The 13,469-nt window shown below is 35.4% G+C and overlaps 1 protein-coding gene across 7 annotated transcripts in view; it reads left to right on the top strand.

The window, feature by feature from the left end:
- The window catches only part of PLCE1 (phospholipase C epsilon 1), a 140,238-nt gene that overhangs the window by 19,144 nt on the left and 107,625 nt on the right, over positions 1–13,469 (top strand). For 6 of the 7 annotated variants that reach the window (XM_039708937.1, XM_039708931.1, XM_039708932.1 and 3 more), the window contains exon 2: positions 3,891–5,483. In XM_039708937.1, coding sequence (XP_039564871.1) covers positions 4,299–5,483 — 1,185 coding nt within the window. In that variant the 5' untranslated portion in view covers positions 3,891–4,298. Of the gene's footprint in view, positions 1–2,627; positions 2,759–3,890; positions 5,484–13,469 lie in introns of those variants that run through there. The other variant, XM_039708930.1, reaches the window with a different exon arrangement.

The raw sequence follows: 13,469 nt of genomic DNA, 5'->3' as shown, positions 1-13,469 counted from the left end.
TGCATCTATATGTTTGTTTGAGGATTTTATTTGAAGATCTAGGCTTTGGCCACCCATATGCAGACAGGCAAGTAAGGGAAGCCGCAGGGAGTGATAATTCTGCAGTTCTGCAGTGAGATATAAAATACAGTTTTATTGGTTGAGCTTGTGAGTTTTTTACTTGGTAGCATTTATAACACTGTGTTAACACACTTCGTAGCATGTGTAATGAATTCCATCAGTTTCAGGAATTTGCTGTGCACACTGAATTGAAATTTGTTGATTGCAGTGGAAAGCAGACACTGAGAAGAGTATAACTGAGGACACATGAAACCCCTGTCATCTGTTCAGCAGAGCCACAACTTCAGATATTTTTGCAGTTGTCCGTAGATCAGAGGCTCTGCCATCGTGGTATTTACTTGCTATCTCATGAGGTTTTGCATCACACACTAGACATACCAGACTCAGAGAAATTTCAGGGTGCATTTAGACATCCTAGCAAACATGATCTAAACTGAAGCTTCTACTGAGATGTGTGGTCCTACCAGGCATTTCTAATATTTTCTTTTCATGAAATACAGTGATCATGTGGCTACAGAGTGAGTCTCTTTGGATGAAAAAATAATTTTTTGACTTGTCAATCAGTTGAATCAATTTAACTCTGTGGATTCATGATCTCCCAATGAATGAGGTGGAGGGACTGGGGACAGAAAGAGAAGAGTGAGGAGAGGAGTAGATCTACCAGTTTTGGTGGCAGCTACCTGCTAGACTGACAGCTTAAACATCAAATTATGTTTGCAAATTGCAGAAATGTGTAAACCACATTAGGAAGCATTTTCTTCCTTTCCCCATGCTGCTCATTTTCTCCCTTGTGCTATAGCAGCACATTAGTACAACCATACTACGAATTAGATTAGGAAAATATTTTATTGTGAAGTAACTTGAGTAAAAAGATTCTTGAGATGGATCACGTTTGCATTGCAGTCACATTGCAATGATCACAAGAAGAGGGAACAGCTGGACATGCATTGGGAGCCTCTTATGCAGACATTATTCTTGATGAATTGGATTTCAAACAGGCAGAAATAGAGAAGAGAAATACTGGTAGAGAGAATGGAGAGATGTATGGCCTCAGCAGCTGAGGAGAGAGGTGACCAACACAACCAGAGTTGAGGGAAATTTGAGGTAATTTCTAGAGAAAAGAAAAAGGTCTGGGAGAAGCTGTTTTGGGAGGTGAAAGAGAGAGATGGGAAAATTATGGACTGGGAAGGAGTTCTAGTCTCTGAATGGGCTTTTTGGATAGTCAGGCATATAAATGGGCTTCTGGTTTTAGTAAATTTCTTCTTACAGAAGCAAATCAGTGATGTGATTATTTTTCTTTTTTAAAGTTCCTTCATAAAAAAAATAAAAAAGTAATTTAACATACATGGTCAATTCCATGATCTTAAAATCATTGTGAGATGCTAAAGTTGCATAATAATGTTGTCTTTTTGCACAGTAGAGTGATATTTTGTTAGAGTTTCATTTAGCAACAGGTGTAATAAGAGATATAATACTTGCAGTGACAATCCAATCCATTAATTCTTGACTTAGGAATAATACAGGGAATTCATTTATGTATATATCATGGTGGCAGGAAAGATAAATCAGTAGGTTAAGACATTTTGATAGATCACAGAATTCCTTGAAAAATCAGTGCTGAAGACAACTACTAATAGGCATGTCTTATACCTTTTACAAAGAATTATTGTTACTTGATATAGCAAGGAAAAAACTAAAGAGATCAAGAAAAAAATCAGCTGATTCTCTTTCCTAAATCTTTCTCCTTTGCATCATCATATGTAGGTTTGGAGTGAAAGGCCAGTGGTTGCCAGAAAAAATCAGATGGGCTCTATCAAGTGTGTAGTGTCAAAAAGTTATGTAAGCTGTCATCTGTGTATTTGAAGAGGAAGGACAGGGAAGAGGGATAGGAAATGGTAGAATACAAAAATTGCTGAAGTGCTTTCCTTTGTGTGCATGTTGGTGGTAGTGTGTTTTTTACTCCTTTTAAAATGAAATAGGTGAGGTTGAAGAAAGTGGATCAAAATCAATTTCAGGGTACAATTTAAAGGCAGAGGCACTACCAAATAATGTAGACTTTAAAAATTGCATGAGTGTTGCCTTTTCATTGCATGTGCTCTGCAGCTGAGCAGTTGCAGTAAGCCATAGGGTGCTCTGTGAGCTGTGTTCCTGTCGTGACTGTTTGAAGACCCAGGCTCACTACTCCACTGAACTACTGCTGTCTCCTTCTATACAACTTTTGTATGAACTGGGGCTGTTATTTTCCTTTCTGGTGCTAAATCTCTCTAGTACAGGATCTGAGTTTGCCACCTGGACTCTGATCTGGCATGCATGTGTGCTTCGTAATGGGTGGAGAATGTAAAACTTGTGGCTCTTTGTTCTCTCTGTCACTTTCCTTTGTGACCCTCCCTGTTGTTAAACCAGTAAAATTGAAATCTTGATTGAAGTATGAAATTGCATTTTTTTCCACATACTTGTGGTAGTTTTTGTATGAAGAATTAGTGCTTAAAAGCTTGCTAAGCTTTTAAGATGCAGATTGGTAGCAAAATGTAACTTCTCTTAATTTTTTTCCTTTTTTTCCCCTCCAGCTACCCTAGCAAAAATGCTACATTTTGTTACACTTTTGATTTCATTTGGTGGGAAAATGGGATGTCAAATATCCCGTGAACTAATGAGTGTGTTTACCTTTTGATTTGTGCCAGACTGCTTTTGGATGAAGGTTTGTAATCAATATAAAATGAAAGCTGACTATCTAAAATGGATTAAAATGAAATTGTTAATCATAATTACTTGAGAAGAGTATCAAAATAGATTTTACACTCCAAACTCATTGAGCTTTCCTGCTTTTTATGCCTCCCATAATTTCTAATTCTATCCACTATGGATGATTTAATTATTATGTGTAGCTGAAACAACGATTTCATCATTTGCCTTAGTTTTCTTCTATTTTTTGTTGGTTTTTTTTTCTTGTTTCTTTCTACTAGACTGTTCTAGTAAATGTAGGCCTTAATATAACTGCCTACATTTTTCATAGTTTTAATAATACATATTATGTTTTTCAGTGGTAAATGTGATAAACTGAAGTGTAAGCGCATTTGTTTAATTCATCGTGATTTATGTAGGCGTGTCTCTTTTAGTCTTCTGTTTCCTTTGTTGAGCTGTCTGTAAGCTCATATTTTCTGATTCCAGGATTTATTTCTATTATGCTGCTTGCAGGAAGGTAGCTGAGAATTAATGACAATGTTGAAAGGCAGGTTAATTTTTTAGCTTAAGGTGTACAAGTAAATGAGTCAGAAGACTATTTCTGTTTCAGTTTTACTTTAATCTGTCTTCATGCTTTTTCAGTTGTAAACTTGTGGCAAAAATTTCATGTTTTCTTTATTATTTCATGGTAACAGCATACAGTTTAAGGAAAGCAAAAACCACATAACACCAAAACAACTGTAGTTCTTGAACAGGAAAATAATTAATTTAAAAGACAGTGTAGATTTAAAATTTGTTGTATTCTTCAAAATGTTTTATCCTGGCTATGAGTCAGAAAAAATATGGAAAATACATTTTCTTTTTTCCCCTTTTCTTTATGTGTTCAATTTAATTGTTACGGCTTCAGAATAATTAATTTCTGCAGTCATGTGGCTTTCCTCAGTGAAGTGGAGAAAGCTATTTAAATAAGTAAAACGTGGCAGTGTTCCAAAATTCTTCTGTGAAATTTTAAGACAGATTTAAATGTTTATTTTGGAATTCTCTAGGTCTCAATGCAATTAAATGGCATTCTTGTGTTTGTAGTTGTGATGGTGGATTTTGTGCCATGGATGCTGTTCAATATATCTATATATGTCTTTTCTTTACAGAAAAACAGCTCTGTGGATGCCCTGTGGGGAGATGCATCTGTGACATGGAGTATGTGATTGGTCATCTACAATCTGAGGCAACAGTGTGTGGTCTATATTGACAGAAGAATTAATTGTGGAGACGGTCCAGCTGAATGGCCACATCATGATAAGGAACTGGTTTAAAAATGTTAGTGTCTCATGCCAGTAATTCAAGTTTGGGAAAGCCTAGCAGCCCAACAGTAAAAACAATTAATTTTTTGTAAACGTCAGTGCAAAAAGAATAAGCAGTCAATATATATTTTACCATGTGTTCTCTGATTCTTTAGCACTGAATCCTTCATTACACTGAAATCATGGTATGAGGATTGGTGGGGAAGGTCCCCCCCCATCCCCAGCACACATCCAGAAACTAGAGACTGTGTCAAGATGACCTCTGAGGAGATGACAGCGTCTGTTCTCCTCTCTGTGGTACAGGGTAAAGTGATAGCTGCCCAGTCAGCTGGAGATGAAAATACTGAAAATGCTTTGGACACCAGTGTTATAAGACATACAGCCAGTTCGGGAAGGCAAACCGCACACAATCTGTCTTACTTACACAGACTTGAAGAAGAAAGTCTTCAGGGCTCAGTGCCCAAAATATTCCCTCTGGCCAAAGAACAGCTGGCTAACGACAAGAGTAATGAAAACTTCTGGGAGAGGAACAGCTCCATCTCTGATTCAGTGGAATTTCTTAACATTAACTGTAACATTGTACAGAAAAACTACAAGAGCAAGATCTCCTGCAGCCAGTTGTATCAGTCTTGTGCTCCTTTAGCAGGGGAGGAGGCGTGCCTGGAAACTGGAATTCCCGTTTCGCTGGAAAGAGCCATGCTTGCTGAAATTCAGTTGAAAATGAATGGACCTTCATTAAGAAGCCAGACAGCAGTAAATAAGAATGACAGCAGTGATCCTGATAAAGTGGCCTTTTTTCACTTACATTGTGCTAGTGACAGGAGTATATCAAAGGCTTTGTGTGGTTTACACAAGAGCTTCCTTTTGGATGACTGCTTGCAGCCCATGAGTGATGGTGATGGTAACACCACTGGCTCCCCAGCCTGTACTTGCAGCATAATGCAGTTGACAAGTAATTGTGAGAATAAAAATGGACAGCAGTTGTATGAAGATGCTTTAAGGGATAAGTACTTGTGTCTGGAAAGAGCACCACGAAAGGTTAAAGTGACGTGCTCAGGTCACAACTTCTGTGGAAATAACTTTACTGGAAGAATGCCCTCAAAGCCCTTTCTGAGCCATTTTGAGGACTGCAATGATAACTGTGAAGAAGAGCTGGAAGAGGATTTTTTTAGAAACAAAAAGGAACGTTCTACACTATTAATAAGACGTTTTTGTAAAAATGATAAAGAGGTTAAAAAATCAGTTTATACTGGAACAAGAGCAATTTTTAGGACTTTACCATCAGGGCATATAGGAATTGTTGCTTGGAATTATGTTGAGCAAAGGAGGAACAACAGTGGCATGAAGCTTTCTAGGATTACAACAGAACAGCTAACTATAATTCAGTCCCTAATAAAATGGAAATTTAATTCCTGTCCTGAGAAGTCTTTATGGTATGAGGTAAGCATTTAATAGTGTTTTTTTGGTTTCTTTTTGTTTCCTTGTTTGTTTTAATAACGTGATGACCCTTCCATTAAAAAAGTGGCTTCAATAGTAAGTACTTAGTAACACTGAATGGGATATTTCATTTACCCACATTGAACAACCTTATGCTGAACACTGCTTTTTAGAAAAATGTATTGCCATCCTCTAAAATTCTTTTGGTTTAAAATAGACATGTGGTAAATATGTCTATAACTATATATGTATAAAATTTATATGTATATATGTATATACATATGCATCAGTATAAAATGTGTATAGGCAAATAATTATATCTAGATTTATGTATAAGTTTATTTCTTGATAATTATTCTTTGCATATAAAAATATAACACACCTATATACAGGATAAAAAGATATATGCCTTTTATAGATATTTCTGTTTTAAACAGAAAAGGTATGTAATATACATTTATATTTTTCTATATGTAGTAGGTGTATAATTATATGTTATGGTTCTACACATTTGAATATATATAGCATATATGCATGTATATTTGATGGATATATTAATAATATAGTTGTTCTGTAAATATAATAATAGCATATATGAGAGTATTAGATTACAGTGAAAAATTTGTTGTTCAGGAAAAGAAAGCATATTTCCCTAAGTTAAAGGTATTTCTATTTCTATTATACCTATTTTACAATAATAAAACAAGTAATACTTGAATAATGTACATTTATGTGCTGATACTGCCCTGGTTTGTGTTCTCTTAACTTATGTAACACAAAGAAACCTGAGTTTAGAATGAAATAATGAAATATTGTAGAAATTACATAGCACATTCTTAATATTTTAAGATTTTAGGCACATTCTTAATTCTTTTAAATGGTAAAAGATTTTCTGTGCTGATAGAAATTAAATAGTTGTTGATGTAATTTATAAAAGATTTTGACCACTGATTACTGAACTTAGCAAAAAAAGGAGCTGTAGTTTTTCTCTGTTAAAATGTATGGCTAAGCTCTAGAAAGGGGAAAATAATCATGGTAAAGGAGTGTGTTGTCATATAAGCTATGCTTATAAATTGGTCCTGAATAAATAGAAATATCTTCTTCTTGAAGAAATTTCTAGCAATTATTGCTCAGTCTTCAACAACTTTCAGTAGGACTGAAATGGAGGAAAATTTACTTACATAGATTAATCTATCATTTACATTAATGTAAAATCACAGAATCCTATGGTAAAATTGATCAAACAAATATGAGATGTTGTCAGTGACAAGGAAAGAGAGGACTCTGACTCCATGACAGTTGTGCCCTCTTGTAATATCCTCATGTCCTTCTAGAAATTAGTATTTTTCCATTTAAATAGTTAATTGAAGAGTTCTATAAAGGTGTGTCTGTCAGGTTTTTTACCAGGTTGCAGAGCTTTGTGGTGCTGTTGATTACTGTGAAATTCACCACACTGGTCAGTGGAAGTACAAACTTGCTGGGACAGCAGGTGCACTGGAGAGTGCGTGATCACCGTCCCAGGAGTGGGGGAACAGAATTCTGTGGGTTTACTTAGCATGGTGTATGCGTGGTACATTTAAGTGCCATCATAAGTTTTAGGGAGAAGAGATGGGACAGTGTTTAGTAGCTGAGATAGCTGAAGGATATGTTTATATTTCTTCACTGGACATTTCCAATTTGACATGAGTTCCTTGCTTTTATCATGCTTGCCTGTTTAACTGCTTCCCACCACCACTGTATAATACAGAATGTACAGCATTTTTTGGGGTGGGAGAGCTTTAATTTGAAGATGTTTTTGTAGTGTATATGTATGAACTCAGAAACAAAAGTAATAATTATTCAATGAATAATTTTTTTAGTAGAAAGAGTTCTGCCTACAAGTCAGCAAGATATAAACAGGCACTGTAAAGCACTTTGCAGAATTACAATGCACAGAATGTTTTCCTCAGTTTTCTGACCATGACATGGTCAGAAAAAGCTTAAAACCACATGTTTCTAAGTCTTTCTTCATCCAAATGGATGCTAAAACTGTTTTTCTTCTTATCAACCTCTGTATATAATCTCTTTATGTATAACATGCATCAAATTATCTTAGCATTGTTTTCTTGTTATTTTAGTGTCAAATACTGTGTCTGCAATAATATTTGTATGTGTTTATGGCTTATATTATTAGCATTATAGATGGACTTTCACAAACATAGAAATTAACTTAATGGATGTGAGAAATATATGGACCTATTGAACATATGCACTGGGTTAAAATAATTTAATGAATGATGGGCATTTGTAGGAATCTTCCTTGCTAGTAATTAAAGGAAGAAGGAAAAAAGTAGTAAATGAATGTGGTAATTTGTTCTTCTTTCCCCTTATCTCACCCTTTGAGCATGCATTCTGTTTGGAACAGCTAAGTGAACAGTAGTTCTGTTCTTCAAGAGGAAAAAAAAGTTGGAGAAATTAAGTTTTCATAGCAGTACTGGTGTAACATGGAACAATAGAGACCTTTATATTTTAAAGTAGGAAAATGTGGGTCTCATTTGTGCATATCCCTTACATAAAAATTCTAGCTCTAATGAAGGAAAGGCACTGAACTGTCATTTTGTTCAGTGATTTTTTTCTTTTTTCTTCCTCTTCATGGGGAGGTGCGACTAAGGATTTGCACTATATAGAAAACACATGATGTTACATTTTTCTTCATGTAGCATATTATTACTGTTGATAGGTATTTCATATGCAGATTTAGACTCTTCTGGATTTAATGTATGTGTTGTATGAAGAGAGAAGATCTTTATCTTGAATATTTTTTCTAATTTTTCACTTAGTTTTTGTGGTTAAATACAGTGCAGCATTTACCCTTATCAGATGAGTGTGTGTAACGTGGCTGCTATATCTGTTCAGGAGACATCTGCTTGTCTGTGTTGGAACAGTGCAAGCCCCTCACATTAGTACATATTAAAGGAGTCACAAGTGCAAAGAGTTTGCCATAAACCAGATCATGAGAGTCCAGGCTCTGGTGTTGGCTTTGCTTGAACAGGTATCCACGGCTTGGGTTCAGCTCATCTGCACCGTGTTAGCAATCTGACTAATTCCCAGAGTCAGAGTTTCTGGGATCTGTGAGATGTAATGTTCACAGAGCTGAAATACACTTTGCTTCTTGCTGACATGATGGTGGTTTTGCCGTGGTGGTAAAGTGACAAAAGTAAACCTGTCCACCATTGACCAAGATAAGAAATCTGGGCAGCTCACTAGACTTTCACAGAGTGATTCTCTCAAGCTATGTAAGTGACCTCAAGATCTGCAGATGGCAGCTGCAACAACATAGTTGCAGTGCATAATAGCTAAATTCTTTAGTTAAGCTTATTTTGTAGGCGTCAGTACTATCTTTGCTGTGTCATTACATTCCTGGTGCCAGTAGTTTGAGCTTTAAGGAGCAAGAACTCTGCTGCCTTGCTCAACTCTGCTGAGACAGAAGTTAGCACTCTAATATACCTGACATTCTTCATAGTTGCTAAGGCACTACTAAAATTCCAAATACTAATTAGGGAACAATTAAAGAAAATATTAATTGCTCGACAGCTGTTCCCATGGAGAACAGTGATTCTATAATGGATTTATCTTGTGGGAGTTTTTCATAACACGTGTAATGATTTGGTATAGTAATTCAGCATTTGTTAGCATCAGGTTTTTGGGTTTTTTCTCTGTAGTGTCCATGGTGTTTTTATGCCTCCTGTGTTGAATGTAATGCAAGTATTTGTGATATGCATGGCTAATGTAAGAAGTTGTGTGTTAAGATTTCTTTATTTCTATAAAGTTGACTATAAACAGGTGGTGATGTCTGTTAACAAAAAGTTAAGGAGAGACAACAGATTTGGAGGTAAAAAAATTTAAAATTTTGTGGAAATTTTATTAAAATTTATATTTTAAAATTTTTATTAATGTAGAATCTGAAATATTCATCTTGGATCATATTTTTTAAAAAATAGAGCTAGGCACAAGTTGTTTTCTGTTTTAAGAGACAGTATTTTAATTGTTTTGTTGTTTATAATTGATTTTTAACTCTTAATACATTCTTAACTACAGTAAACATTTTGTAATTAATATAAATATTGATTTTAATTTTGAACCTGTGCAGAGATCTCAGTTCCCTCCCTCTGCTGTCCTCCTCCCTTGCAGAGCTATATCAGCAATTCTAGTCAGTGCATGCTTTTGTGGCATTTCTGAAAATACAGACAGATTGAGTATTTCACTATCAGTCATGGAAATAATGTCTGCTTAGACTATTTCAACAACAGTTGCATTAACCAAATGCAGGAGCTCATTACTTCAAATGCTAAGACATGGACAAAGGAAGGGTTAGTAATGCTGTGTGTGTGTGCAAGAACATTTTTTGGTTGTTTTTCTCAGGTGTTGAGTTGATTGTAACCTTTAATTGTAAATATTTTGTCAGAATAAAGAGTGTAACCCTTTTTTATATCTAGTAGTATCTTGGAAGATACACTTTTCCAATGTATTCAAAACGTGCAGGAGCTCATTACTTCAAATGCTAAGACATGGACAAAGGAAGGGTTAGTGATGCTGTGTGTGTAAGAACATTTTTTGGTTGTTTTTCTCAGGTGTTGAGTTGATTGTAACCTTTAATTGTAAATATTTTGTCGAATAAAGAGTGTAACCCTTTTTTAAATCTAGTAGTATCTTGGAAGAAACACTTTTCCAATGTATTCAAAACATAATTTATATAAGGAAGAGGCCCATGTTGATTCTTAAGAAGTGAAAGAAAAAGTTGAAAGCATCTGATTACCCTCTGTGTATGAATAAGCAGCAGGAGAGTCCCTGTTTATGTGCTGTGTTTCAGTCACATGACTGATGTGATTTATTTGACAGAAAATTTGTGGAGTGTCCACATCAAATCACCTGGACACAAGTCTTATTAGTAAAGTTATTCTGCTAAACTTTGTGAGATTCACAACTCGCAAGATAGCCTAAAAATGTAAATTATTACTGACTTTCACTTCTGGGTTGTTTTTAATTGTTTCTGTAAGAATTTCAGGTCTGGATTTGCTGTCATACCATCTTTCTGTCAGAATTATGGGCTTTTCCCACAGTTTTTTTTTACTTTTTGCTGCATATTTTAAAAGATGGAATTCTTTAAGCAGACTTCTACTCTCTTCCCTCACACTTTTCCCTGCATACCTGAAATGTAACATTGCTCTTCAGGCTAACATTTATGCTGTACTTATACTTGTATTTAATAAAAAAAGGCTACTTTGTGATTCTGTGGTGTGGACTACAGGCGGATTTGAGATTTTTCGGCTTTCCATTTTGAATTAAAATTTCTAGTCTAGCATGCTGAAAGGAATTTACAGGAAATAATGACATAAAGCAAACGATCTGCAAGTGGTTGGAGTATTTCTCCACTCTAACAATAATTTTTTTATCTGACTGTGCATAAGTATTTTGCCTGTTAAAATGCCATTGTGCTTTTTGGACATAAAGGTTTATTTACTTATGGTAAAGTAAGTTGGTAGGTAAGGACAAGCATGTTTTTATTCTAGCTGGACCCAGTATTTCTTGTTTCTTTGTTTGAAGAAAAAAGTTAATGAGCAGAATTGACTATTTGGAAAAAAATCGGGGAAGCAGGAGAAGAGCCAAATAGGCATGAAATTATGTTTTCCCTTCAGTAAGTACTGTAAAAATAAATTGAACTTTTTAAAATGAAGCTCTATACTTGTATTTGCTTTGGGTTGAGTTACTCCAGCTTTAAAGGCTAGCTTTAAAACCAGAAAATTTACCATCTGTCTGTAGAAGTCATTTTACTACCATAATGTGATAGGGTTTGAGCTAAATTGCTTAATATTTTGTATTATTTTACAGTTGCCTTATACCTTTAACAGCATTGGGCCAAATTATGAACAATAAGTTTTAGCTGTGACCACACTTAGGTATTTAGAGCCAATAGTGTGGGAGTCTTGGCAAGAGCATTATATTATGCTTTCAGTTTTTCCACATTTTCTGACTTTCCTTCTAGTGACTGTTCATTAACTGTAAAGAAGCATGAAGGTCTGGTTTAGAAAATCTCCCTGCAGCACATTAAAGGGTTCATTTTAGAGTGTTAGAGTTGGACACTTTTCTAAATTCTTTCACAGTTGAAACTAAGTTATCTCCATTACCTGTATGAACTGTTGAAAAGCTGGGTTGTTTACTCTGGTGTAAGTTAATAAAAACTGTGCCATATAAACATGACTCTGTTGGTGAGTGAATAACTAAAATCTGAATTTATGAGATTTCATATACATTTTAATTTATCTTGCTTTTCCACAGTCTTTCAGAATCTTTAAGTTGTTTTTTTTTTTCTAAAATGAAATAAGCCTGGCTTGACAGTAATTGGTAGGTATATACCTTAACAGTATGATATTTCAAGAACAACTTAGAAGAAAAATGTCTACTGGAAAATTTTACTTGCCACAGTATCTAAGACATCCTCCATGAGATATGAGGCTATTTGGTTCTTCTGTGTGTGAAAAGTGAGTACAGGTATGAGCCCTCTGGTCATGAAATTTTCTTGGAAATATGGACTAGTGGCAACCTAAAAGTGAAAATAACAACTGAACATAACACAGCCATTAAGCACTGTCCAAGTGTGTCCACTTGGCTGGACTGTGGAGTGACAGGGGCCTCGAGGGTGCTCCCACAGCAGGCAGAGCTGATGACACCAGGGCAGCACTGGAACCAGGGTGGCTCAGGGCAGTGTGACAGCACACAGCTTTCATCAGGAATGCCACAAGTAGGGCAGTGCTGGAAACAAACATTTAGCCTGGGCATTTTGTAGCCACTTTTTTATTTTCTTTTTTTTTTTAATTTTTGTTGTCCTAATAATTTCACTAGACAATGATACAGTTAGGCACTATCATTTCCCTGTAAACATGCATATCAGACAGTGCTCCTATTGTCCTGCAAATCATGTGAAAGTAAAAATTTCTTTAATATTTTCAACTGAAAACAGATACATTAATTTTTGAACTGAGATTGAAGACTTGCTTTTAGTATAGAAAATACTGAAAGATGGAGACTGACAGAGAAGGTTGCTGTGGTAGCACAGAAGTATGCAAAAGCAATGAAAAGGTTGATTTTTGTCTTGAAATCAGCACCTGCATTTGATACAGGACTCTGAATATTCTAATGAACTCTCATGAAGGTAGGGGTTTTTTTCCTCTTAGCTTTTCCCGTAACTGTAATGCCTGTTGAATGTTGCTACCATTTGGACTTTAAATCCACAGTAAAATAATGTAATCTTCTTTTAAGGTGATTAAAAGTGATTGTTATGTACTGGTTATTTTCATGCTAGTCTCTCAACACTGTAAATATTGTTTTCGAGCAATCAGAATGGATACAGACCTTCATTAGTAAATAGTGGGCAAAACAAAGGATGTATTATTAGCTGCTCTAGTTTCATGTTGCAGCAGCCATAGTTCTTAGAGTGTTTAGGAATTCCCTTCAAGTATTAGAGAACGGGTGAAATCCTGGTCATACTGTAATCTGTTTAAAATCTCCTATTGGGATAATGTTACTTGGAGGGAGAAAAAGAAGCATGTGCAGAATGAAGCTATTGGGTTCATGTGAACCATAGTTTTATGTCAAATGTTTTAAGAGACAGACGTGTGCCAAGATGACGGACAAGCTTAGATTAAACTTTAAAAAATACAGTTCTATACTAAAAATATTCCTTATATAAATATGTGAAATGCATTGTAATAGAACTCAGGTGGGATCATTAACTTAATAAATAAAAGTTCCCTCAGTCCTCATCAGTTGCTTATGCTGTTTTTTACTGTTCATGTTATCACAGTGCTTGGAAGCCCTGCTTCTGGACTCGAATCTGTGTCCTAGCTGCTTTACAAACAAGTGATGATCTCATCTGTTCTCTAGACTTAGAGGCAGTTAGTTGGTAGTGAGCTCACTCCGAGTTTGAAGATAAACTTCTCCCAAACACTCTCA

This window comes from Passer montanus, unplaced genomic scaffold (assembly GCF_014805655.1).
Source record: "Passer montanus isolate IOZ18808 unplaced genomic scaffold, ASM1480565v1 scaffold21, whole genome shotgun sequence".
NCBI lineage: Eukaryota > Metazoa > Chordata > Aves > Passeriformes > Passeridae > Passer > Passer montanus.
The sequence above is the reverse complement of the archived record's forward strand: the minus strand, read 5'-3'. Positions and strand labels throughout refer to the sequence as shown.